This window comes from Carettochelys insculpta, chromosome 27 (genome assembly GCF_033958435.1).
Source record: "Carettochelys insculpta isolate YL-2023 chromosome 27, ASM3395843v1, whole genome shotgun sequence".
Lineage (NCBI taxonomy): Eukaryota > Metazoa > Chordata > Testudines > Carettochelyidae > Carettochelys > Carettochelys insculpta.
Window position 1 is genome coordinate 15526256 of NC_134163.1, and position 27230 is coordinate 15553485.

General features: G+C 59.6%; 1 protein-coding gene across 1 annotated transcript; it reads right to left on the reverse strand.

Annotated features, from left to right (window-relative positions):
- Window positions 1-8653: 8653 nt before the first annotated feature.
- TMEM59L (transmembrane protein 59 like) lies at window positions 8654-27010 on the reverse strand. Its single transcript, XM_074978201.1, has 8 exons — window positions 26844-27010; window positions 21622-21727; window positions 19949-20043; window positions 13977-14123; window positions 12647-12755; window positions 11668-11776; window positions 11116-11233; window positions 8654-10683 (listed from the first exon to the last, which is right to left on the reverse strand). The coding sequence occupies exons 1-8, from the start codon at window positions 26973-26975 to the stop codon at window positions 10531-10533; spliced, it is 969 nt and encodes a 322-aa protein (XP_074834302.1). The 5' UTR covers window positions 26976-27010; the 3' UTR covers window positions 8654-10530.
- Between the last annotated feature and the right edge of the window lie 220 nt (window positions 27011-27230).

A 27230-nucleotide genomic window follows, 5' to 3' on the forward strand; every position in this document is an offset into this window, starting at 1 on the left:
TTAGCAGAGCGCCCAGAGCCAGCAGCCTGGGTTTCTACTGGTGGAGCACAGCTGCACATGCCTCGGTGCACACAACATTTATTCTGCACGTGGATGGAAAAAACAGAGGTAGCGTTGTCCATGCAGCACAAGCACAAGCTCTGCCAAACCCATAACCACTGGAGCAAAGACATCTGCAGCCAATGGGAGCGTCAGATGCTTAGCACCTCTGAATCTCAGGCCTACAGTCTCCCAGCTGGGGCACCCAGCAATGAGAACACCGAATGCTAGAGGTAACCTGGAAATGAGGGTGCTGAGGACCTGCACTGAACAGCACTTATTCCAATCAGAAAGAAAGAGTGAACAATCCTGGGCTCCCAGAAGGCATGGGGAGGGGGAGGGGGAGGGGAAGGGCCAGCCAGGGGAGAGGGAACGAGACTCTCTGAAAACAGGAAGTCAAGTAAGTTAATGAAACACGCACGGTTGGCACCTACGGCAGTCAACGAAGCTGAGCCAGGGCGCCAGCGGTGGCCATCCCAGGTACAAACCTAACAGGACACTGGACTAGTTCCCCATCCAAATACACACGTCCTTGGTCCTCCAACTGCAGAACCACCACCTTTCTCAGCCAGCAACAGCCCTGGACAGGCAGGACAGCACTTAGCGGTGGCCACCACAGCCACCCACACCTGCTCCTTCCACCTGAGCTAGCGTAGGCCCAGGGCTAACACGCTGGCTCCCAGCTGAGAGATACTAAATGTAAGAGAAGGATGGAGCTGCTTAGACTTCTAGAGTGTGTGTGCTTGTTTTCCTAGCCTACCAGTGGTGCTGATGAGTCACTCGTGTTTTCTATTCTACTGCGGCTAACAGGCCCCACCTACTGGTCTGGAATTTCTTTCCAACCTGTGCCTGGGCGCGCAGGGGCGGCTTCGGCTAGTGTGGGCATAGCAGAGCACAGATGCTGCTTTCTGCTGCAGCTCACTTACAAGCTGCGGGGGGAAGAACCCACCAGGTAGTCAGCTGCCCTTGCGCGCTGGGAGGGAGGTGATTCCATTGCAGATTGACTTGCTGATTTCTCTTTTCTTGGCTGATGGGGCCACATACCCAGATTTTTTTATCTCATCTGTAATAAACAAACTGGGTAGGGAGGGGGTAATCCAAATGGATTGGTCACCTGCTGGGGAGAGCGGAACTGGTTAATTTCATGCATCTCCTGCTACTTAGACCTGGGATCCTCTTCACCTGTTGTTAGATAGGGGCTTCATGAACCTAGAGCCCACACATGGTCTCAGAGGGGTCCTTGTGTTAGGCTGCAACTTCACAAATAACAAGCCATCCTGTAGCACCTTAGAGACTAACACATTTACTGTATTAGGCCATGAGCTTCCATGGGTAAACTTCAGATGGAAAAATAATTGCTTCTAACCGCCCCAGGAAAAAACAAGGCTTCAGTGAGAGGATGGCGCCACCAAGGACTGTTAGCCAGGCTGGGCAAGGATGGCGTCCCTAGCCGATGTTTACAGGTGCTGGGAATGGGCCACCAGGCGCAGATCACTGGATGATTCCACTGGGGGCACCCAGCATTGGCCACTGTCGGACCTTTGTTCTGACCCAGTGTGGCTCAGTCCCATGCAGGGGATTCACGCTGGGGCCTGGGGACAGAATCCACCAGGAGTTTAATGCAGCTGCTCACGCAGGGTGCATTTTTCCCAGTGTGGGATCCATCCAGGCTGATGTGGAGCGGAAGGTGTGCCGAAGCCCCCTCCAGGGCCTCTGCCTAGAGTGAAGAGCTGTTTCCCTACGCCAGGTAGCCCAAGCATGTTACCCAGGACAATTATGCAGTGACTGGTGATGGCAGCAGCTCCAGTGCCCTCAGGATGTGCCCACTTGGAGCCCTGGAATCCAGCTTGACGTCGCAAGAGACTTTGGGCACTTAGCACAACTGCAACACACACACACAGCTGGAGAGCCAGGAGGGAACGGGAGCTTCTGCATCTCTAAGCTTAGCCCCACCCACCTACTACCTGCCAGGTGCCTGTGTGCTGCAAGTGGCTGGGCTCTGTCTAATCTCTAGTGGTGCAGGTATCCACAGCTCACTTGGCACCATTTCCTCCCCCTGCTTCCCGCTGGCAGCCTTTGTGCAAAGGCCAAGAGAAATCAGATGACGTTTAACAAGGAGAAGTGATGAGTCCTGCACTTAGGATGGACAAATCCCAAACACTGGGGACCGATTGGCTAAGCAGCAGTTCTGCAGAAAAGAAGCTGGGCATTAGAGTGGATGAGAAGTTGACATGAGCCCACAGTGTGCCCTTGTAGCCAAGAAGGCCAATGACATGTTGGGTTGCACTAGGAAGCGCACTGTCAGCAGATATAGGGAGGTGATTATTCCCCTTTATTTGCCACTGTCGAGGCCACATCTGGAGTATTGCATCCAGTTCTGGGGACCCCATTACACAAAGGATGTGGATGCATAGGAGAGACCAGTGGAGGGCAACCAAAATGATTAGCGGGCCTGGAGCACATGACCTACGAGGAGATGCTGAGGGATCTGGGCTTATTTAGTTTGCAGAATAGAAGAGTGAGGAGGAATTTAAGAGCAGCCTCCAATTTCCTTAAGTGGGGGGGGGGTCCAAAGAGGACAGAGAGAGGCCGTTCTAGTGGTGACCGATGACAGAACAAAGAGCAATGGTCCCAAGTTGCAGAGTGGGAGGTTTATGTTGGATATTAGGAAAAAACCTCTTTCCCCAGGAGGTGGTGGAGCCCTGGGACGCGTTACCGAAGGAGGTGGTGGAATCTCCACCCCTAGAGGTGTTTAAGTCCTGGCTTGACACAGCCCCGGCTGGGATGACTTAGTTGTGGTTGGTCCTGCTTCGGGCAGGGGGCTGGACTTGGTGACCTCCTGGAGGCTCATCCAGCCCTGCGATTCTATGAGCCCTGCTGACCTGGCTCATCATCCCGTCATTCTCGCCCCCCCGCCCCCGAGCCACAGCTGCAGTCAGACCTATCACAGGGCATGGAGGCAGAGATGGTAGTGACCACAACAGCTCAGCCTGTGAGCCTGGCCTCTAGAATAGCCCAGCCCTCCACCTGCCCACTGCGCAGGGGTGCTTGTGGCTCACTCCCTCCATCCTGGTGTCCCCTCCTCCACCCAAGCCCAGCACCCCAGGGCTCCCCTCCGCTCAGCTGTCTAACAAGAAACCGGCCAGCGTCACCACCGAACATGGGTTGCCTTGGAAACGGGATGGCTGTGCCGCCAGCAGAGCACACGCTGCCTGGGGAGAGGCCACGGAGTTGTTCATGCAACGTCAGGGCTCCTCCATGCACCTTCCACGCTGGCCGCGGGAAGCGGGCGGGAGGGCCGGGGTAAGCTGTGGAGCGCCTGCAGTGGTGGCCTTTGCAGGGGTTCTTGTGCCTGGCGATGGATCAGTGCCTTAACCCTGGCACCTGAGGAGCATCACCCCCCACAGCAGGAAAGGGCCTCAGCGGGGGGGTTGCTCTCTCCTCCAGGCCAGGGCTGACCCCAATCCCCAGCATGGCGCTATGGGGCCACACAGCCACAGCATCTCTCGGCCGGGGTCCTATAGAGTGTTGCCGAGACACGCAGGGATGAGGCATTCCGTGCGTGACACCGTCTGTCTCCCTGTTGCATGGGAGCCACGGCCCCACAGCCAGGCTGGGATTCGACCAGGGTTCCTGCTAATTGTTCTTCCATCCATGTGTGGAATAATTTTTGTTGGTGTCACAGAGGCATGTGTGGATGTGCACCCCCCCCCCCCCCCGTCGATAAATATGCTGCTGGCTGTGGGAGCCGCGGGTGCTCTGCAAATCAGCTGCAGGGGGGGCATTTGAATTTCTCCTGGGCGGCTGCCCAAACACTCGCCTTACAGGATTCTATCCACCCAAAGCATCCCTTGGCTTTGCTGGCAGATCTGCTTGAGGGCGGGGGTCAAGCTGAGGGTCTGGCTGCAGAGATGCTGTCATTTCCCAGGACTGCGCCTGTCACCACATGCCCTGGGCAAATAACGGACCTCCAGGCTTGTGCGGGTACAACTGGTGGGCTGGCTCCATGCTGGAGTCTCTGGAGCAACAGGCTGACAATGACGGGAGCTGTAGAAATTTCTCTTGGTGCTGTGCATGAAGAACACATTTGACCAGTGTGTGCGTGCAAGGTGGGGAGTGTGGGGGGGGGCAGGGGAGATGTGCAGGTCTCCTGGGGTGGGGGGAAGCCCACAAGTGTGTAAGAAACATTTGTGCCTGTGTCTGTGTGCACACAGCATTGTTTGGGAGAGCTGTTAACAACTGTTAACGGAGCCCTTGGCAAGCCACCCTCCTGGGTTCCAGACTGGGCGTTGGGGTAGCTGGTGTAGGAGGGCCACAGGCAGATGGGGTTTGGAAGGGCGACAGAGGAGTCTGCTGAGCTGGTGAGGTTATTAGCTGAGACGCACGCAGTGTGAATGGCTGAGCCAAGCCCAGGTGGGGGTGCCGCTCATCTGCTGCCATGTTGCAATGCACCTGGAGTTTAACCAGCAGGAAAGGCATGTGGGGCAGTCGCTGGCTGGCAGATTCCCGGAGGTCCTCCCAGCTGGGGCCTCCAGGAGCTAAGGAGGAGCTCTTTGGGAGCTCTGCCAGGATTGCCCTCAGCCTGAGCCAGAGAGGTGGCTGTGGGCAAACAGGCTGGACCTGAGACCAAGAGAAGGCGTGGGCAGGGCGGCTGGAGAAGCAGCAGAAGGCGAGGCTGCAGGGGCTGGAGGCATTCCAGCAGCCAGAAAGGAGCCCTGCCTGGGGGCAAGCAGAGCGACTGCCCACGTTTGTGCGGGAACAGAGCCCAGAGAGCAGCTGTTAATGTGAAATGTGACCAGCCCTGCTGGGGGGTGGAAGTGGTGGGGGCTGGGACTCTAAAGTGGGCCTGGGGATGATCCCAACGCCTTTGATCTGACAGACTGTGCCCTGTGTCCAGGCATCTGGATGCTCCGGTTAGCCCCTCACTGGTGGGAGAAGCTTAAGCCCCTTGGCAGCGTTGAGCACAGAGCAGGCCAAGGAGGCTGCATTGGGCAGGCTGTCAGCCGAAAGACACCAACAGAAATGTAGGATGTCCAGGTGGGTAAGGCCCAGCACAGCTGTGCAGCAGTTGAGTGGGCAGGGGGTCACAGATGACTGAGGCCCAAAGGCGGGCGTGGAAGTCCTGGATGCCAGGGCATTAGCACAAGTTCTGCAGAACCACCCAGACAGCACAAAGCCCTGGGTGAGGAGCCACCAACCAGAGGGTGGAGGCAGGGGTCAGGCTGGCAGAGGAGCGTGTTCAAGCAGGTTCTCCAAGGAAAGTGGCTTGTCGTGCAACTTAGGGAGCGGGAAGGGGGGATTGCTCCATAGCGAGAGCTGCAGGTGAAAGGCTGGAAGAAAATACCGTCCTGTTGATCAGCTGAGATCCAGCGGCTGCCCAGGGATGGGACGAAGGCCCCGTTCGGGGGGGCTGCCAGCCTGGGGCACATCCAGGGGCTGCCCTACAGCGATGGGAAGGTTGAACCGCAATCCCTGTAAGTGTGGGGCTGGGGCCTACATGTGGGGCTTTGTGATTTGTGTGGCTGGGGTTTCTCATTTGCATGGAGCAGGCTGCTTAACTGGCCCCGGTGTCGAGAGGAGATGCTCAAGGCATGGCATGCAAACACCCCTCCGATGGAGGGGCCCTTTGGGGGTGCAGGTGTGGGGGGGCTCCTTTTGGAAAAGGGTTGGGGAGTGGGAACTCTGCCCCACATGGTGCTCTTAGGGGCGACTGGCGCCCATTCTCTTCAGGTAGGTCCAGCAGGATAGCGCCTCCATGGAGGGTAGGAACGAGGACTGGATCAAGCATGGCCCCAAGAGCCTGGCTGGGAGAGATGAGTACTCCCTGGACAAGAAGTGACAAGCTCAGAACATGGAGCCCCCAAAGCCCCTGTGGGGCAGCAAAGCAGCTACAGGAGGGGAGAAGGAGCAGAGGGGTCTGTGAGCAGCAAACCCACCAGGCCCAGAAGAGACAGCTGCCCACGGGCATCAGCCCCAAGAAGGCAGAGAATCCACCAGACTCTGAGGAGGACACCACAGGAGGTCCAACCAGGGACAGGAGAGACACTGGATGAATGGCTGTGGGCTGGAAGGAGAGAGGGGCGGACCCTACCGAAGGAGCTGCTGCTGGGGACAGGCACCAGGCAAGCTTCCCAGCTGGGCTGCAGGAAGTCCAGTGAAGGGAACCCTGGGGCAGGGAGGGAATGGCACCAGCAGAGGCAAGTTGGGGCGCAGGAAGGGGCTGAGCTGGGAGCAGGAAGATGCTCCACAGACCTGTGGCCACATTGTGATGTACCCAGGGGCTAGACAGCAGGAGCACGCTTGGTGCTGGGCTGTGCCCACTGCTGGATTCCCCTGGGCTGGAAGGGGACCCAGTTCCCACGTGGGGGAAGGCGCCTGTGGACAAGCGTGCACACTGCTGCGTGGGTGTGCGCGTGTGTAGAACGTGTGTGTCCCTGGATCCCTCTTCCTCTGGGCAGCCCTGCAGACAATGCAGCAGCTGGCCCCGGGCAGCCCACAACAACGAGGGATCTTTCCGCAGCCGCCCACACCCTTTGCAATTGTACACCACCCTCTCCCAGCCGGGCCTCTGCCCCCTGGCCTGGGAGGGAAATGCCCTTCGCCTGGAGTAAGTGTTAGGCAAAGCCCCTGGGGGGGCCGCCAAGCCCCGGCCCCGCCCGCTGCTGGGTGCAGGCAGGAGGGGGTTCCCCAGAGGAGCGCCCCGAGGAGCACCTCTTCCATGGAGGGGTCCCACACTGCACCGCCGGGCTCTGCCCCGGCCAGGCGCATGGGCCGGTCTCCGTCCAGCCCGTCACACACACTTCCACCCCGGCTGCGCTGGCGGACCTGGAATGAGCCCGCGCTGTCACCATAGCAACCCCCAAATCACACAGACACAGCACGCATTCCACGCCTGAAACCCGCTCCCGGCGGCGCCGGGCCCCACCGTGGGCTCGGCCAGGGGGCTGCCGTTACCTTCGCCAGGAACGGGCCCTCCCTCCCCGCTAGGCCCTGGCTGAGCACGCTTGCTTCAGGCAGGTCTCTGGCCCCTCTTTTGTGCCTTCATTGCCTGCTGGTGGGGCCCGGAGAGGCCCTGGCTCCAGGGGCCTCCTCTCCAGCCAGGCGGTCGGTGCCGCTCTGTCCTCAGCTGACCTGGCAGAAACCTTGAATGGGAAATCCTCCTCCAGGCTGGCTGGTGGGAGCTGCCCAGTGCTGGCCTCAGCTGGCAGCAGCGCCTTGCTAAGAGGGAAAGAGCCGGGAGCAGCAGCACAGTCTGGAGCCCAGCAGGGGAAGGCACTTGGGGCAGCAACGCTGGAGAGACCCAGTGGCTCCTGCAGCCAGCCAGGCCGAGCTGTCCCGAGCATCAGGAATCCAGGGGAGCCACCGCCCCCAGCAGTGTCCGATTCCCACAGGCTGGGCCAGGCGGCGCCGGAAGCTCCTGGCACGGGGGCAAGGCCAGGCTGGTCCGAGCGGCGCCGGGAGCTCCTGGCACGGGGGCAAGGCCAGGCTGGGCCAGGGGGCGCCGGGAGCTCCTGGCACAGGGGCAAGGCCAGGCTGGTCCAGGCAGCGCCGGAAGCTCCTGGCACGGGGGCAAGGCCAGGATGGTCCAGGCAGCGCCGGGAGCTCCTGGCACGGGGGCAAGGCCAGGCTGGTCCAGGCAGCGCCGGGAGCTCCTGGCACGGGGGCAAGGCCAGGCTGGTCCAGGCGGCGCCGGGAGCTCCTGGCACGGGGGCAAGGCCAGGCTGGTCCAGGCAGCGCCGGGAGCTCCTGGCACGGGGGCAAGGCCAGGCTGGTCCAGGGGGCGCCAGGAGCTCCTGGCATGGGGGCAAGGCCAGGCTGGTCCGAGCGGCACCGGGAGCTCCTGGCACGGGGGCAAGGCCAGGCTGGTCCGAGCGGCGCCGGGAGCTCCTGGCACGGGGGCAAGGCCAGGCTGGTCCGAGCGGCGCCGGGAGCTCCTGGCACGGGGGCAAGGCCAGGCTGGTCCAGGCAGCGCCGGGAGCTCCTGGCATGGGGGCAAGGCCAGGCTGGTCCGAGCGGCACCGGGAGCTCCTGGCACGGGGGCAAGGCCAGGCTGGTCCAGGCAGCGCCGGGAGCTCCTGGCACGGGGGCAAGGCCAGGCTGGTCTGGGCGGCGCCGGGAGCTCCTGGCATGGGGGCAAGGCCAGGCTGGTCCGAGCGGCACCGGGAGCTCCTGGCATGGGGGCAAGGCCAGGCTGGTCTGGGCAGTGCCGGGAGCTCCTGGCACGGGGTAGAGAGGCTGGGCCAGGCGGTGCCATAAGCTCTGATCTGCAGCACCACTGCTGCTGGCAAAGCGCCTGCTGCAGAGTGAAGTGGGGCAGCAGGTCCCACGAGGGCGAGGAGGGGAACACGCTGCTCCCAGGGCACTCAGGGCCCTGGGCCCACAAACTCCTGCCGCCCTCCTCCTGGGGTTTGGGGGCTGCAGTTCCTACCAAGAAAACACCTGTTCACACTCTACAGAGACATCCCTGTTCTTTAGCGCATCAGCCTGTCTCTTGGGAGCAGGGCAGCGGAGAGACCAGGGTTTCGCTGCCTCTCCTCACTCCCCCTTGTGCATCCACCTGAGAGCCACTGTCCCCTCCCCCGGGTAACCCCCATAAAGCCACAGGCCCACTGGGTCATTTACAAACCTTTATTTCCATGCCAGCTCCACGCTCCTTTCACAGCTTTGTTTAAACCAACCCCCACAGCAGCTCTCTCCACCAATTCAGGACACACGCACAGGTCCCCTCACTTGTCCCCGTGCCCCGCATGAGCCCAACTCTCTTTGGCGCCACCACCGCAAGGGCCCTTCTGCTCCAGACGGTCGATGGCAGGCTCAACAGGCAGAGAGACCCCCTGGCTAGAGCGCGCCTGCCACAGCGCCGTCCCCAACACCACTGCACGGAGCTGGTCCTCCGAAAAACTCTCATGAAAAATAGTGGGATGGATCCCAGCATGTACATAAAATATCCCCGTCCCCCTCCCCGACGTGCCCTCCCCCCTCCAAAAACCAGATATGCTGCACACGTTAAAGGGCTACAGAACGATACAGAACTCAGGAGGCGGGGAGGATGAGAGAGGCTCTTTGCAACAACAACCTACAGGGTCCAGTGAAACTGAGGCAGCGCCAAGGGAGACGGCGGGCAAACCCCAGGTGAGGGACTCCAAGGTAATAAGTTAATCTGTACAGATGGCGTTAGGCAAACGGACAGAGGCGTGGCCAGCTGGCTGTCCCTCGGTTGCAGAAGGCTGCTCTTCGCATGGCTGCCCAGGCACAGCGCCCACGCACCAGCACAACGAAACCAGAAGGAAATGACATGGGAAGTGGGGGGTATGGGCCCCTCCCCGCTGGGCCACACAAGCACAGTCCCCAGCGAGAGCAGCTGCAGCCGAAGGGGGAACCAGGAGACCTTGTCCCGCCCCGGGGGCTTGGTTCAGGAATCGCCCCCCTGCAGTGCCAAGCTCTGGGCGAGGGGCTGGGGGCCAAGCTGGGAAATGGCTTGAGCTGCTCCAGTGCTGTGACACAGGGGCCCACCACCCGGCCCCTCCCCAGCTGTGAGCCCTGCTGGAGAACCTGGAGAGGTGAGAATGGGCCCCAGGGGGGTTCCAAACAGCTCCCCATGGGTCATCCACCCACTCTCAGAGCAGCCCCAGAGGGAACTGCCTCAGCAGCTGGCTCACAGCAAGGCCCTGCCAAGATGGTCCAGAGTAAGGGGAGAGTCCTGGCAGCTCCCTGACACCCGCCTGGGCCCTAGGGGTGGCTGGGCTGGCGGCGAGGGAGACGCTGACGCTGCCTCTCAGACGTCTGCTGCGGCCCCGGCTTCCTGCCGGATTTGCTTTAAGTGGCTGAGCAGGGGTGGAGCAGCGCAAACCCTTCGCAGAGGTGCAGCACCTCCCCTCCGGAGCCTGCCTGGGCGGAAGCGCCTGGCTGCAGCTCCTGAGGCTGAATCAGTTCCCAGCTGGCTGGGACCCGAGTCTCCTCTCCGGGGAGGGCGAAGCAAGGGCTGGAGACACATCTCCCCATCAATTCCCTCCCCTCTGCCTCCTCCCCCGAGGCTGGTAAGGACAAGGGGAGAGCTCTGCCGTGAGCCCCGAGGGGTCCCGCACCTCCCACAGCCCCCTGTTCCAGACAGGGGCTGCCCCCACCCCAAGGGTGCCCTCTGCTGCCCTCTGACTCCAGCCAGCCAAGACCACAGACCGCGGTGCTCTCCAGACAGCCAGAGACACAAGGCAAGAACCCCCCTTACAAACCCACCTTTGGTGCCTCACCACCCCCTGCCAGGCTGGGACTGTGAACATGGGGGGGGTGATTCCCCCTCACCGCAGGAGGGCAACGGAGGGAGCTGGGAGCAGGTGTCTCCCACTGTCCAGGCCCTGGCCCAGCGTGCAGTGAGGGCTTTTAAACCAGCAGCAAGCGGGAAGGCAGGTGAGAACAAGGGTGGGGGGATTTGCATTGAAATGCTGACAGGGAGTAAGGCATGGGGATGACCGGCCAATGGAAGGGGGCGGGGATCTAGAGCACAGTTTTGTCCAGATCCACCTTGACTGGCAGTGGCCCTGCCTCTTCGTTATCCTCTGCCGGGCAGACGGTGACAGCGATCACGGGGTGCAGGGAAAAGGGGCCTGAGCCATCCAGGTACTCCTTGTCGCCATTAATGCTCAGCGGCTGGAAGAGAACCAGAGCCAGGCAAGGGGTGACAGGGCGTGGCCGGGGGGGCCTCTCAGGGAGGCTGGGGCAGTGGAGAGGGGGATGTATCACAGCCCATGAGGGATCCAGGCCAGAGTCTGCGATCACCGCTGCTCCCAGGGTCTGGGTTTCACTTCCCAGATGGAGCTGGGATTTAACCTCTCCAAATAACCAGGCTGGGGTGCTGCTTGGCTCATGCCCAGCTGTGACATGCCAGAGCCTGGAGGACAGGGGGCACCGGCAAGGACGAGCTGTTGTTTGGGCATCCTAGACTCTGCTCCCTGCTCCGTGTCCCCGCCACACTGCTCTCCATCGCAGACAGCTGTGAGCCACTCCAGCCCACCCAGCCGTCCCCCCAGCTGGCTGTGGCTATGTTCCATGCAAGGCCCAGGGTGCTGGCTGGCTCCGTACCTGGGTCTTGACGTGCTGGTCTGGGGCGGTCACAAGACTGGCGCAGCTCAGCCACAGCATCACCAGGATGGAGAGGAAGAGGCAGGCAGCCAGGATGCAGCGAGGAAGGCCTGAGCGCCTGTAGCACGCCCCGGCCCCCCACCAAAGAGAGGGGACAAGTTTACGGCTGGGCACTGGGTGTGGGGGGACCACGAACAGGACTCAGAGCAAGACAGTGAGGGAAGAGTTTCCCCAGCTCCCAACCTACCTCCTCCATGGAGCATTCCCTTTGCTGCCTCACCCTTGCCAAATAACTCCTCCCTCAAACAAATAACCCCGCCCCTCATTGAGGTAGCCCCGCCCCTCACCAAATAACCACCCCTTGCTGGACACAGTTTGCAAACACATTTATTCTGCAATAGAAATCCCTGTCACCCCCCTCGGCCCAGCACCTCCCATCCCCTTTCTAGCCTCTGTCCTCTTTCCTCCCCCCACATCTCTGCCCCCTTTCGCCAGGCCTCTTCATGCTGGTTCCCTCCACCCCCCCACTGGGCGGGCCCGGCCTGCACCTACTTGGACATGCAGCCCAGGAAGTCGTGTTCTGGCGGTTGGGCTTCCAGGTGTGCCCTGGGCTTGCTCTGTGGCTCTTTCAGCGGGGCGTTCTCCAGCTTTTCCTGGGGGCCTGGCAGGATGACACCCACATGACTCCCCTTGCAGGGCAGACTGGGCACAACTGCCCAGAAAAGGACGGCAACACTGTGGCCTGGCAGGGGCCTAGGCCAACAAGACCCTCCCCAGGACTTAAAGACGAGCTCTCGTGGGTTTTAAACTGGGCTCTGGAAGGCCTTCGACTGGACCCCCGAGCAGGCCGGCTCCACAGCCCTCAGCGAGCTTGGCGGGGCCTCAGCTCCATTCCCAGAAGCAGTGGGACCGAGAGGCTCGCCAGGGCCCTGAGCAAGGCCCAAGGAGATGGGCGTGAGACTGCTCTGCGCCCCCAGACAGGGCAGCACCTCAGACGGCAGGGGCAGGGCTGGGGCGAGGCTGCCCTTAGCGCCACCGGGAGAGCTTCGTGCCCTCCCCAGGGAACGTGCCACGAGGGGCACAGGCAGCCCCTTGAAGGGGCGCAGCGCGGTGGATGGGAGCTCCAGACCCTTTTGTATCGCTGGCCCTGGGGCACAGGCCTTCCCAGCAGCCTGACGGCCAGGGCACAAACCTGCCCCCGCACGCCTCGCGCCGGCAGCCTCGACAGAGGCTAGAGACAGAAGGAGCCAGGGCGCCTAAGCTGCCTCATGGTGCTGCCCCAGGTCAGGGCAAAGCCCAGGGACTGTGGAAGGGCCAGCGCAGGGAGGACGGTCCCAGCCGTACGGAGACAGGGCCTGAGGGCGCTCAGCTCCTGGGGTGGAAGCGTGACAGAGGCAGACACCAGGCCTGCACTGTGGTTTGGTCTGTGCGAGTACTGGGGGGCTAGAAGAGACGGCGCAGCTGGGAGCACCGTCCCCACAGCTCCCGGCCGCCTCGGCCCACGCGGGCCCCAGCACTGCTCCTTGCTCACCTGTGTGAGGCTTCAGGGTGTTAGGACTGGAGACGGGCCAGGGCTTCTCCAGCAGGTCCAACTTGGGTGCCGGCCCCTCGGGCACTGGGTACTCGATCTCCGGCTGGGACTGAGGGGCCAGCATTGGAAAAGAAACCCAAAAGCAGTTAGTGAGTGAGCCCCAGAACTTCCCGTGGGGCAGGACTGGCCCCTGGGGGAGGGGAGCTCAGGTTCAGCTGGTGGGCGCATGGGACACTGAAGGGTTGACCCTCCAGCTGCATTAACCCGGCACCCACAGAGGCAGCCTCTTGGGGCATCTGGGCAGCACCTGGCGCAACAGGGCCCAATCTCAGCACCAGCCACCAACATCCACAGGTACAAACAACAGGCTTTGTTTCTGCAGGGACAAAGGACTTGCTCCCAAGCTCGGGCCACCGGTTTGCCAGTCAGCCTGTGCTTCATGGATGCCTGTCGCTTCAGCAGTTCCAGGGCTGGATGATGGGGCACAAAGAGACGTGACCCTCTCTGCAGTCTGTGCATGCAGGGCTGTAAGAATCTACTCTGGCACCAGATTGGGACTCCATCTTGTAGCGCAGGGTCCTACCTCCCTGCCTCCCAGACCACTAGCCCATCTAAAGTGGTTCCCGTTCCCAGCTCTGGCCAGCACACGAGGCTTTGCAGGAAGGCAAATGAACCTGGTCGGTAGGGGTGGGGTAAATGAGAACCCCTTCCTGACCCACTACAGCAGTGTTTCTCAACCGTTTTCATACAGTACCCCAAATTCAAAAAAATGTACAAGTACCCCAGACTTCTCTTGCATAGCCCTAGGGATGCACGTACCACCAGTTGTGAAACATGGGCCTAAGGGTAATCTGAGGTCCTGAAACAAGGACCATTCAACCTTTCCAAATTACTGTCCCATTTTCAGGAGTTAGATTTGTTTTGCAAACCATCAAGTTATCACTCACTTAAAAACTACTTACAAAAACATGTAAAAATATCCCAGCAGACACCTACTGAACACTTGAGGGCTTTCTACCGTCTTCTTATCAAATACATGAATTGGAATAGAAATATTGTACTTACATGTCAGCGTAAGGCTGAAATGGAGGCATATGAAGCACAGAAATAAATCATTGTCTGAATGAACTTTTAGATTGTGCTGACTCTACTAGTGTTTTTATGTAGCCTGTTGTAAAACTAGGTAAATAGAGGAGCTGACGTACTCCTGGAAGAGCTCAGACCCCTACAGACACACACAACCCTGGCTGAGAAACACGGCTCTACAGCAGGAGATTCCCTGTCCTATTGCAACGCCACCGATACACCCAGCCACGCGAGCCTACCCCACCTGGAACACGACCACTTTGCCATCGTCTGCCTGCAGGTAGAAGGTCCAGGTGGAGGAGATGAAGCTCTGGGCAGAGCTGACGATGTCACTGCAGAAGCTGGAGACCAAGTCAAACATGGAGAAGGATGCAGGCGGCAGCTCCAGGTTCTGCAAATTAGCAAAGAGAAGCCCACCAGCTTGCTGTGCTGGGAACCACCACATCACCCTGTCCCACCTCAGCCCTGGCTCTCCCGCGCACAGAAGAGGCAGTACAGGCTCTACAGCAGGTATATTGACCAGACCCTGCTGAACGCCCCAGCACAGCACTCTTGGCATTAATGAGCTACGAAGCCTCCTGAGAGCAAAATGATCGTCTAGTGGTTAGAGCACTAGCCAAGCCCTTGGTAGACCTGACCTTCGTTCTCAGCTGCACCACAGAGTCTCACCGCAACCCAGGGCAAGTCCCTTAGCTGCTTTGTGCCTCAGTTTCCCCACTTATGCAATGGGGATTACAGCCAGTGATGCCATAGAGATGCTCAGATATGACAGTGATGACAGAAGACAGCTAACCTCCAGACAGCCTGGGTAGTGACTGGAATGAAATGGGTGGCAGGGCATACTGTGTGCCCCACGGCATACAAAGCTGTGCCTTCTTGAAGGACAGTCAAGGCCACTGGCCCCCATACCACCAGCCTCAGCAAGAAGGCCCTGGGACAAGCGGGACACAGAGCTCAGCATCAACATACATTGGCAGAGGCACCGGGGATAGCCAGGGCCTGCTCGGCTGTCAGCTCAGCTCCTTCCATCGGCACTAAACTCCCATGAAAATGCTTTAAACAAGAGGAGCTGTGAGGCCGAGGGCATTTCTCTCCTGGCAGCGTATCCATGCCCCAGATTCTTGGCTCTTTGCAGGGTTTGTTATTTTTTAAAGCATCCCTGCTGGAATCTGCTTGGCTGCCCCTTGCCATGGACAGAGAATGTTTTCCAAGGCGGGGAATGCTGGAGCCCCTCATATGGTCAGATGAGCAAACAGGAAAGAAATAGGTCAGATTCTGTAGCTGTTTATGCTGCTAAATCAGCTTTGCCTGCTTGCCCAGGAATCCAAGGGGAAAACACTCGGAGTGGACTTAACGAATAAAGGAACGTTTGGAACGCTATCACCATGCTGCAATCTTGTTTGGGCCTTTCACTGACTTCCCCACCCCTTTCTTCCAGGGAAGCAGGGACAGATGCTTGTCCCCTGTGCAGAGACATCTGCCATCTGAATTCAGCCATGCCACTGCAGCTCCTGTCTCACAGAGAAAAACACTGACCTCTGCCACCAATTCTGCATTCGGCCTTGGACGTGTCACTGAACGGCTCTGTGCCTCAGTTTCCCCAACTTGAATGTTTATTATCAACCTTCACATTAACTAATCAGTAGAAATCTCTTTGAGCTCCTGGGCTGAGAAGTGCTACAGAGACAGCACGCCTGAGCCTTGCTCCTTATGGCAGAAGAAGCCATCCTGCAGTGGTGAAAGTCTCTACCCAGGGCCAAAGGCTAACACAGCTCTTTGGGGAAAAGCTGAATCGATTAAATTTAGGAGTAAGAGCAGCAGAGAAAAGAACATCCAGTCAAAACCCAGGGAGCCCAGAATAATCACAGGAAAGTACCTTCCATCTTGGGAATTCAACAGTGGGCCCCAGCTTAGCCCAGCGCAGCGGAACGCCACGAATCTGCCGGTTGGGGGTTGAATTCAATAGCACCACAGCCCTGCACAGAGCGCTTCTTCCTCCCACAGCCCTGAGCAGTTCACTCCCTGGGCAATGCCATTAACACGCTCCCTGGGACAGCTGGTGCCACTTGCGTGTCTCCTGCGTCCCAGGCACCTGGGGACCATCAAACGCTTTGAAGGAGTGCCATGCAGGGGGGCTTCTCGGGGGGCTCCCGTGGGGCCAGCAAAGGACATGAAACAAGCAAAGGGCCCTTTTGGCTGACCAGTCTGTGTAAGTACTGCTGCCGGAGGGGCTGCAAGACCTGCAGAGCACAGAGCCATGGCAGCCTTGCCCACCGTGACTGCAGCCACTGGTGGAGCGATGCTGCGCTGGGGAGGTGGGGGCCACACCTACTGCCATCTGGTGGCAAAAGCCGGACAACTGACCAGATGCGTCTGCCACAGACAGGCTGCCCAAGAGGAGTTATTGCTCCCTCCTCCTTCGCGAGCCTGCGCTGAGGGTGGGAAAGCAGAGACGTCAGGCCAGGATGTCCTCACCATAGGCAGGCTTACCCTACAGCCACCCAGGGCACCAGAAAACCTAGGGAACTGCTAGGTCTTAATGTCTACCCGCCTCCCCCTATTCCTACCCGCTCTGTGCTAGTCAGCACCACCTCAGTTTGAGGCGTGCTTTAAAAATATTTCTTAGGGGGCTGCTGAAGATTATAAAATCCCAGCTCTAAAAACTGTCATCCACCTCTGGCTGGGGCAGCTGTCAGCACAGATATTTGCTGCAGCAGCCCCAGACGCCCTGCTCATGTGTCTGCATGCCCTGGACCCCAGAGCTCTTGCATGGGGAAGTCCCACCAACGGCCCCCGCCAGAAGGCTGCAGAGCAGGATCCACTGCCCCAGACACAGGAGGGCAAGGACCGGTTTTCCCGCACCCCCACCTGGAGCAGCACTCCAAAGGGAACAGCCATGTGTCTGCCTGGAGCTGCACAGGGACCGTGTGGTTCCTGGCACAACATGGCTCCGTGCCCTGGGGAGCAGGACCCTGCAGTCTGCCCTCCCACACCAGGTCACTGTACCCCACCTGCTCCCCGCCAAAGGAGACCAAAGCTTCCCACAGTGCACTTGGGTGAGACGCAGCTGCTGGGCTCCCCTCCCAGCAGCGTCCTCGCGCTCTGCTCCAGGAGAGGTCTCACCACTGCAGCTTTGCCACGCGAAACAGTGTCCCAGGCCCAGTCACAGGCCGCTGCCTCCCCTCACCCTGTGGGGCACGCAGAGGCCAGGGGATGCCAGGGCTGAGCCCAGCCCCGGGCTCACCACACGCAGCCCTGAGCAACAGATGAGGCCTCGAGGGATCACGGAGGGGAAATACGGGTGCCACTACCCTGAAACACCCTCCTCAGCCCCCACACTAATCACCAGGTGCATCACAACCCCCTGTGCAGACAGGGCTAGAGCCCAGGAGTCTGGCCTCACAGGGCTCTTCTGGGATCCCAAGCGAACACTCCCCTCCAGGACGGGCCCAGAACCCAGGTGCCCTGTCTCTCTGCTCCCTGCACGAACAGCTGGCTGACACCCCCCACCTGTGGCTCTGTGGACATGGCAGCCCATGAACCTGGCTTGCTCTGGAAGAGATGCACCATGACTCACTTACATGGGGATGTTCCCAGCCCTCCCCCTCCCTGCCTGCTGCCCACGAGCAGTTGGGAAAAGGCCCCAAACGCATGAGCCTCAGCCTCCAGGGATGGCCAGACCTCGGAGCTCTAATCCGATTAGAGCCGCTTGCCAGAAACCGTGAGCCTGTGCTGCTTCCCACGCCGGCTCTGGAACCAGCCAATCTGATTCCACTCCTGAGGGCACTGCAGCCAACGCCCCACCGCGGGCAGGGGACAGCACACGGCACGGCACTGCTGGCCCCAGACGCGTGGCACTCCCTGGGGGATGCCAGAGCCCCCGTAGACCAAGAAGGGGAGAACACGGGTGAATTCTCCCATCACGCACCTTTGAGGCGCCCCAATCTGCCTGCAGCGTTTCCAGTGGGGCCTTTAAACACAGCTGGGCTGGTCCCTCTTCCCTGGGGCACCTTGTGCCAGCACCGAGAGTTACAAGGAAAATGGGAGAACATACTTGTGCGTGTGCGTGTGTGTGTTCCTGGTAAGCTCAGCACATGGGTGGCTGCCCAGCTGACCAGCAGCACGGCCACTGCCAGGCAGCCTGTCTCTCTGCTGGTGGTACACATCCACATGTGTCTTGGTGCCCAAAAAGTTTATTCTGGCCATGGATGGGAAACATGAGAGGGAGCCCTGCTGCCAGGCCAAATCCATGCAATGTCTGCTCACCTCTGGGATGCCAGGTCTAGACAGGGGGGGCAGAGCAACCTCTTCCTCTGTCTTTCAATCCACGAGTGAATTCCTCTGCATCAGCAGATCCTGCCACCCCTGCATGAGTCTCCCTGGCTGCCCAGTGGATCATCTTCCTCCTGGGGACCCGGTTGCCCCTCTACACCCCTGGCACGCAGAGCTGAACGGAGCCAGCACAGAGCTGTCTTGGCTTTGGCCCCACAAAGAGAACAATGGCACAGGAAGGAAGATCCTGGACCTGCAGCAGCCCTGTTCCTTGGTGTGAATCTCTGCCTGCCTGATCCCCCAGAGACCCCCAGAGCTGGAGCAACAGCCCTGCAAGACGCACATCCCAGATCTCCTCCTCACTCAGCCGTGCAAGGGACCTGTGGGGACTCTCTGCGCCCCAGAGGAGCCCTCTGTATCCCCTGCATTATCAGCGCTATAGCATTAGGACCCTGCATAAAAAGCAGGTTATGCCAGGTACCGGGGGAAGGTTCTGGTTTGCTGAAAGTCTCTGCTGCATCTGAACAGGCCCATCATTAACACACATGAAGCTCTGATAATTGGGCGGTTGGGCTGTCACTAAAACATGTTGTGGGCTTGGGAGGAGCCCAGCTACTCGCTCCTCCAAACAGAGTAGCAAGGAAAGGAGCCAACATCCGGATGGGCGTCAAACCATCAACAGCCACTGACCAGCACGGGAGCTCCCATGCAATGACTCCCTGCCCAAAGGCACACCAGGGGCATGGCTCAGCCTTGCCTGGGGACCCAGCAGCGCCCAGCAGACATGCCTGGGCTGGTCCTCCAACCATGTGGACTAAGGGTATGAAACAGAACACAGTGGCCTCAACCACGCTGGAAGCTACAAGGATGCGCCGAGGAGACTGGCCCAGGTTTAAAGGGTGAAACCTGTGTATTGTGAACTGCAGTACCTGGCGGGGTGAGAAAAACGGCTTCCTCTGGATGTTGCCCCAGTCTAACAGGGCTGAGAGTTTAGGCCGTGTGCTCCAGCTTTTAGCCTATCACTTCACACCTACCATCTGTAGTCAGTAAACTTGTTCTACTGGTCCAGTGAGTTGCCTGAAGGGTCTAGTTAATCTGCTCAGGTTTACAAAGCTGCTGTAAAGCCACTTTCTACTGACGAAGTGGAGAACCAATCAATAAACTTCCACTGCTCACCCTGAGCACTGTGGGGCAGGACACTCTGAAGGCACAAGGCTGGGAGCTGGGGGAATCTGGCTGGTGCCTGTCTCTGTGTGATTCATGAGTGGCTCTGGGAGCACTCTCAAAATTGAGCTGTGGGGGGCGGTTCAAGAGTGGTTGTGCTGAGTGATAACTGTGCCTGGAGGGGGTTGCTGTTGGCCCCTAGCACAGCAGCGTGGTAGGCGGCCCAGGCTGGAGACACGGAGATGCCGTGGTTCCCAGCTGCACCCTGAGGATCCCATCGCACCGGCTGTCGCTTGCAAATGGCCATGCCAGGCTCTGTTTGCAGAAGGTGCCTCCATTCCAGGCTCTCCCCCAGCTGGCCCAGCCTGGACGCCGACTCACCCAATCTGCTAGCCAGATGGTCAGCAGCCCTCCACTTTAGAGGGATGAGTAATAGCTGGCTTCCAGCCCCTGCCTGCAATGGACCCTGGCTCTACTCCTGCTCCCAGGAGCCTCAGGCCAACGTGGGAGCTCCCTGGGTAGGAGAATTAAAGGCCTTCAGCTCCTCGGCCTCCTGCAGCAGGACTGGGCAGGAGACAGGAGGGGCCCTCTGCAGGCGCTCACTTCCCACTACTATCCACAGCTGCTGCACCCCAGCTGGAAGGGGGTCCCTTCAGATACAGGGTCAGTGGCTCCCAGCCCCACTGCTACGCAAACTGCCCCCCCCGCGACGATCTGAGCTTTTCAGGCCCATCCCCGGCAGCAGAGCCCCTTAGCACAAGGGAAAGAGGAGGCTGAGACCTGGTCTTTCTGGCTCTGCGTCTCGGGCAGCTGCTTCCTGCATCCAGTCGTGCAGCCCAACTGCTCCTCGGTGCTGCTGTAGGCTTCCAAACAAGCTGCAAGACAGGAGGGGTGGGGAGGGGAGGGGTCAGGGCCCAGGCGCTCGCAGCAATTGAACACAAGCGAATTGGTCGTGCATTCAGCTCATGCTGCTCCACCTGGGTACCCGCAGCCCCTGCTATGCCAGCCCAGGGCTCCCATGGGCAGCCTTGATGGCTCTTCTGGGGCTGGCCTTCTCCTGCCCCGAGGGAGACAGGTCACAGTTGATGCCCCATGGCATTGGCAAACATCCCCTCTCAGCTTGAACGAGACCAACGCGCCTGGTAAGCTGAGCACTTGGACGGTCAAGCAGGAGAGATTCAGGTGCCACCCAGATAATTAGCAGAGCGCCCCCAGCTGGCAGCCTGTGTTTCCATGGGTGGTGCACATCCACACAGGCCTCGGTGCAATAAAATTCATTCCATGCACGGATAGGAAAAATTAGGGGGAACCCTGGGTAAGACTCCAGCCCCACTGTAAGTCAAACACCGAGCATAGAGGAGTCCACCAGCCAACCCCCTTCCAATAGACCACTGGGGTCACCTACAGAGGTCCCCAGCCAGAGCCACCCCCAGGGCTGAGCAGCTGGGCATGCAAAGGCTGCCTGCCCTAAGTCATTGCTGCTCAAAGAATAACGAGTCATGGCAATCAGCACAGCGTTACCAGCTTCCCGGATTCCTCAAACCCAGAGCCTTAACCTGCACTGCAATGGCTCCACTCCCACTGCAAGCAGCTGCCCTGAGATCCCAGCAGTGTGGCGTGGGGGGCAGGGTCTCTGCTATCAAACCTGGGAAACTGAGGCCTTGTCTGCTCCACGGGGAACACCAAAGCCCCCAGAGCACCTCTCACAAGAGGAGGACTTTGCTCAAAAAGTCTCAGCTACAGCCCCGCCCCCAGGAGCTGAATAAGGGCTGTGCCTCCCCACCCCAGAGGTGGCTGCAGTTCAGTGAGGCTGCAAACTGCGTTGGGATCCTGTGTGATGCAAGGCACTGAGGGGCAGGACATCCTCACTGGGCTGGGCAGGAAGCCCTGTTTGCTCCCGGGGCGCCAGGGCCTTGCTGGGCAGCTTGGCCCAGGGCCTTTGGCCACTGCTATGGGACCGATACCACGTTGCAGCAGCCTGATGGTGAGGCTGAAGCTGCAGGAGCGAGAGGGTAAGGGGGCTGGCTTCCTCAGAGGAGCTTCTCCCCCCTTCTCTCATCCCTTGTCAAGGTTGAAATCAGTTGCAACATTATTAATCCCCTTGGTACCTGCTGTGGGGTCATTTGGGGCTTTGCCCCCACATGACCTCCAATTCCAGGAGCTCTGCTCTGATTTGCACCATGAGGTGAGTGGAGCCAGCCCTGATTTGCACCAGATGAGCAGAGCCAGCCCTGATTTGCACCAGGAGGTGAGTGAAGCCTGCACTGATTTGCACCAAGAAGTGAGTGGAGCTGGCCTGGATTTGCATCCTGGCTCGGGAGCCTTGGACAGCCTAGGAACGCAGACGGCGCAGAAGGAAGTTCTGCCCTGACAGGGCTAAGGGGAGAAGCCTCTTCTGGACAGTGTACCGGGGGGGTCGCCGGAGGAGAGTTAACTGCCTGGCCGGTCATTACCTGATTCACACTCGGCTCGGGTCACGTTCAGCTCGGCACTGGCGTCCACGAAGTGACAGATGGAGAACAGCCGGCAGCCACGGTAGCAGGCATTGAGCACAGCGTCCTGCAAAGGAAGAGGAGAACTAGGCGCTGGCACAAGGCACAGTGCAGTGGCTGCCCTCTGCAGACACCCCAATGCCCCTGGGTCCCAGCTGTGCTCTACAGGAGCAGCAGGAAGGGGTTGGGTGGTGGAGGGGAGGTGGGTCCTTGCCCCTGCATTGCAGCAGGACCCCAGCGGGTGGGTATTGCAGGGCTGTCCTTAGGATTTCTGGGGCCTTACGCAGGATTACTGAACTGCTGCCCTGGTGCCTGCTGGCAGCCCTCTGGGGAGAGGAGGAGGATTTCTTAGAGATGGGATTTTATCATCTCAGCAACACAGGAATGAGATATTGGTAAAGGGGATTTTACACGGGTCCTGGCGACTAACACAGTAAAGTCAAAGTCACACACACACAAGAACAAACCAAACCAAGCAGCCCTGGAGCACCTTAGTGACTAAATGTTATTTATTAGGCCACGAGCTCTGGTGCGTAAGACCCAGCGGGGAGGGGAGTCACCGTTCATTAATAGACCCGCTAAGTGAAGTGGGACGGGAGCCATTTCTGCGACTCTCAAAGGCGGGGGAATTGTCCTTGGAAGGCACAAGATAGAGCCAGAACCTGACAGCCTGGACCTGGGGGTGGCCAATGACTCCATTACCACTTGGGTGGCTCCGTCACACTTTCAGGGCTTCGCTGAGCGCTCTGGCTGGCTTCGTTGCTTGTCACTTCGCTAGGTCCTGTTCAGAAGAAGAGGAGCCACAGAACAGCGACAGGAGGGTGCTGGACCTTAGGACCCAGCGGTGCCCCAAATGTTCGGGTGCCCTACACTGCTGCAGGTTTTGCATATAGGTAAGGACGGCTGGGGGTCATTCACCCTTCCTCCCTGGCAGTGCAGCACACGCAGCAAGACCTGGCACAATGTTCAGGTGGGGTCACAGACTCCCTGGGGGGGCGGTGGAACCCTGGTGCTTTTCAACGAGGCTGGACAAGGCCCTGCGGAATACACTGTTGGGACAGGCTGTGGCTCGAGCTCTCCAGGAGAGGACTAGCTCAGCGGTGTATGGCCTGTGGGCCGTGGCTCCCCAGGGGGTCCGCAGGCTCTAGCTAAGCTTTCCAAAGGGGTCCACACCTCCACCCAACATGTTGTAGGGATCTGCAAATGACACAAGGCTGAAAATGCACTGGGCTAGGAGACCGAGCAGCCTGCTGCATCTCTCGCCGGGGGGACCCGCACGGCATGGCACGGGGCAGCCTGCAGCGCTGCATGGGTTTCTCCCATAAAACTTGGCGCCCATTTGGAAACATCCGGCTACCCGAGAGCTATGGGCCGAGCGAGCCCACGGGAGGTGGTTGGCATCAGGTGTTTCTCACCCAGACTCTGCCGACCTGTGCACATGGGGGAGTCTGTGTGGAGCCATCCACGCCCATGTGCACAGTTCTCAGGGCATCTTCGCCCCCTCCCAGAATCCTGACTGGCCCTGGAGGGATGGCTCCGACTGGGCTCACCCCTGCCCTGGATGGCAACTCAGAGGCTGCTTGGAAACAGCTGAAGGTGAGCAGCCATGTGTCACTTCCACCTGCAGCATCTGCCCATCCAAGGCTCTGCAGCAGCACAGATCAGGCCCTGCACGTGGCACTGGGCATCCTGGCATGGCTGTACGGCTCCATCCTGCATTATCACTAATGATGTGCTCGGGGATCGTGGCCCCCTGAGCTCAGCGCTAGACACACACCTAACAGAAGGATGGCCCCTGCCCCAAAGCAAAGTCTCGCCACTGCTACCTGGCTCTTTCCATCAGTGGATTTGAAAGGACTTCCAGAGAGGTATCATCTCCCCCTCATTTTAGAAATGGGAAAACTGAGGCACAGGGTGAGGAAGTGACTTGCCCGAGGTCACCAACCAGGCCAGTGGCAGAGCCAGGAACAGAACGCAGAGTGCCTGAGTCCCAGGCCAGTGCTCTAGCCAGGGGACAATGAAGAGACACAACAGAGACCAGGCAGGAGACAAGTACCTGACGGCAGAGCAATCTGCAGGGATGGCAAAGGAGGTGAGTTTTAAGGCGAGATTAGTAAGAAGTCAGAGTGGCCCTGGACCAGCAATTGTAAGTAGGGCTCAGCTCTGTGTCCATCAATCTCACTGCGTGAGACTGAACAATAATAAACCAAGCACAAAAAAACAAGAGCGAGAAAGGAAACTGCCCTGGCTGGCAAGGAAGCCCTCAGGGCTGCATGGTTAGTTTTCAGAGACCACGAGCGATTTATTCCAAAAGTGAGGGGCAAGGAGATGTCCCAGCTCTAACCAGTCTGCCCCTGGGCTTTACCTATTCAGCAACCTCTCAGCCTGGCAGCGTGTTTCTGCCTTGCCTAGGGCAACATTTGAAAACAGGCAGAGGGACACAGGCACAATTTGCCTAAGTCTACAGCTCCATAACCCCTGATTGCACAGAACGCTGGGGTGAATCGCAGCTTCTCAGCGCCAGGAAACAGGAGCACAGCCCTGCATTTCTCATGCTCAAACGCTGCGTGGGCGAGAGAGATGCTGTTGGATGCCCCGTGGCGTGAGCCTTGCCAAAAATCCATTTGACACTTCCCTGTCGAGGTGCCGAGTGCCAGACAACCGGCCTTTACGCAGAGGGAAGACCTAGGGCAAGGAAATGGGATGGAACATCCTCGCACCATACCACAGCACTGTCCAGGATCAGTAAAGCAAGAGCCCCTTTTATCGCTGCTTGCCGGCTCCATTTCTATCTGGGAGAAGAAACAGCCACTTTCAAGCGGACATGCCAGGAGCCCACGTCGCCCAGTTTACATTGTAATATGTGAGTTGTTCCTCTGAAATCCCAGCTCTTGGCACAGTCGTCTCAGTGGGAAGGAGATATCGGCCTCCATGTGGCTTGCAGCAGCATCCAGGCCCCTCCGTTCTCTGTCACACCACAGGCAGCCAAAGCCTTGTGCACATGCAGCCTAGGGAACCCTACAGCGCAGCCAAGGCCGCCCTTGGTTTTTGAAACATGGAGGTGCAGTGGGCAGAGGTGCCCGATCCCAGCATGCAGCGCTGCAGCAACGGCATGCAGAGCTCGACAGAACCGTGCATGTCGGAACCCATAGTCTCCACCCGTACCTTGGAATTACCAGCGCGAGGTGGCTGCAGTGAGACACACACGCTGCGGAAGCCAGGCAAGGCCCTCGCACGCTGGCGCTGGCTGCTCAGGCTGTAGGCTATTCCTCCTGGCAGTGGGGGTTGTGTGCTTCCAGCAGGTTTCACAGACCAAATGGCTCTTCTGGAGACAGGTTACAGACACACACCCTTCCTAACTAAGCGAACCTCGTTATCCCCAGCCTTGCTCTGGCTTACTTATACCTGGCCCTGCAGATTTCCATGAGCAGCATCTGATGAAGTGTCTGTGCTCACGAAAGCTCATGCTCAAAACTTTTCTGTTAGTCTATAAGGTGCCACAGGACCCTTCATTGCTGTTACAGATCCAGACTAACACAGCCACCCCTCCGATACTTGACACCCCTGAAAGGGAGTCAGCTCCTGTGACTGAATCCCCCACCTCCAGAACAGGCTTGCGACCCAGCAAGCCACTCGCATGGCTTGGAAATCAGCTTGCCCAGTTCTCACAGGCCCACTGGCACAAAGCCCTACCCAGAGCAGCTCCAGTTCCTCCCTGCCCAGTTGTCTGAGCAGCTCCCTCTCCCAGAGCAAATGGAGGAGCCAGAAAACAACCCCTAAAATGGACACAACTAGCACACGGAAGAACCTGGGGCTTGGAGCTTTTCAAGCATTTGCATTATTACCACACAAAAGTTGGTCCCATTTCTGGACGACACTGAGCGCAGATCAATAGTGGGCTTATTTTCAAAGGATTTGTTAGCAAGTCTGGGACAAAAAAGACTGGATTTATCCTGCCTGGCTCCACCGCTCAGGGCCAAGAACATTGTCTTGGAACTCATGAGTCCAAATCTCTCTGATGATGCTTAGTCCTGACATGAGAGCAGGGGGCTGGATGCGGTGACCCCTCCCATTCTAGTGTTTTGCGACCCTTTCCTGATGAGCGACGGGGAGTGGAGCTGAAGAAGCGGGGACGGGTCCTTCAGGCCATGTGGTGGCTTACAGCTGGGAAGCGTCAGATGACACCGTGCGTTCGCGTCTCCCTCCCTTGAACTGGTTTTAACAGCAGAGCGTGTCACTGGTTTTAAGACAATCTCTTGGGCTCTCCCCCTACTGCGTATGGATCTGGCTCATGGGTCTTCAACGGCTTTTTCTACCTGCTGCGGTACATCTCGTACACAAAAGTGCGCTGAGGCCTCAGTTTGAAATCATTAGTTTAGAGGCCAGGACTAATTTTTTCCCAAATAATTATTGTTTGTAGGGTGCTCCTGGTCATTCCAGCTCTTATGAATGACACTCAGGCCATTTCCTGAGCATGCTGCTGGCACCGGCACAAACGGCAGCTTCTCTGATGCTGTGCTTACACGCGTGTGACAAGTTGGGCAGTTCTCAGGCAGAAGGCTCCAGCCCGCGACTCCCCCTCGCGGAAGGCAAAGGTGCCCTGGGGTGCCGTGTGTGTCTGAGGAAGGGGGTGTGGGGGAGGACACCCACCCCTCTCAGCAGGGCCAGGTGGCAGGGCTGCAGGAGACGTCCGGCCATGTAACACAACCAGCTCCAGCCACTGCCTTTTGCTCCCCAGTTGGACACCTGCTGCCTGGCAGAATAACATGGACGGCCAGCGAATTTCTCAGCACAGGGCCCAGGAGGCGAATGCCGGTTACTGCCCCCCCCCCCAACAGGGCAGCAGCCTCAGCGCACCCCTAGGTGGACATCGGTATTTTAGTAACAAGCCCCCCCCCGCCCCGCAGCAAACCCGGGCCCAGGCTGGGGGTGTTCATTTTCCCACCTGACAACCCTCCACCCGGCTGCCCCCCGCCCTCCACGCAAAGCAGCCGATGTCCAGACAGCCGGGGGGGGGCGCCCCACGGCGCAGCAGGGCCCCCCCACCCCCGGTCCGAGGCAGGGATGTTGCAACGAGCGAAGGCCCTGGAAGACGGACGCCCCCCACCCCCAGTGTTGCTTTAGCTCCCGGCCCCCCCTTCACACCCTGCTCCGCTGCGCCCCCGGGCCCGGCCCCCGCTCACCCCGGCTGCGCCTGGCGGCTGGGCGCAGCGCTCCCGGCAGGCGCGGGTGTCCCCCAGCTGCGGGGCGAAGGGGTCGGCGGCGGCGGGCAGCGCCAGGCAGAGGCAGAGCAGGCGCAGCCCGGGGCCCGGCATGGCTCCCCCGGCGACCGCAGCCCGACGCGCTGTGCACAGAGCAAGGGAGGCTGGGAGCGGGGGGGCGCGGGCAGCCCGGGCTGCAGCGGTGCCTCGTGCAGCCCTGCCGCGGGCCTGCGCACGCCTGGCTGCAGCGGGGCCCGGGCCCCGGCCGGCTGGAGCAGCGAGCAGCGCCCGGGACTCCCCTTGGGGAAGAGGCTGCAGCGCCCTGCGCCCCAGGGTCCGCGTCCTGGCGGGGGCCTGCAGAGGTCATCG

Coding starts and splice junctions, on each gene's coding strand:
- TMEM59L (XM_074978201.1), bottom strand. CDS start 26,975: ATGCCGGGCCCCGGGCTGCGCCTGCTCTGCCTCTGCCTGGCGCTGCCC. Junction 11,234..11,667: donor TTCCTGGGCTGCATGTCCAA/GTAGGTGCAGGC, acceptor GGCGTGCTACAG/GCGCTCAGGCCTTCCTCGCT. Junction 10,684..11,115: donor ACCAGCACGTCAAGACCCAG/GTACGGAGCCAG, acceptor GTTCTCTTCCAG/CCGCTGAGCATTAATGGCGA.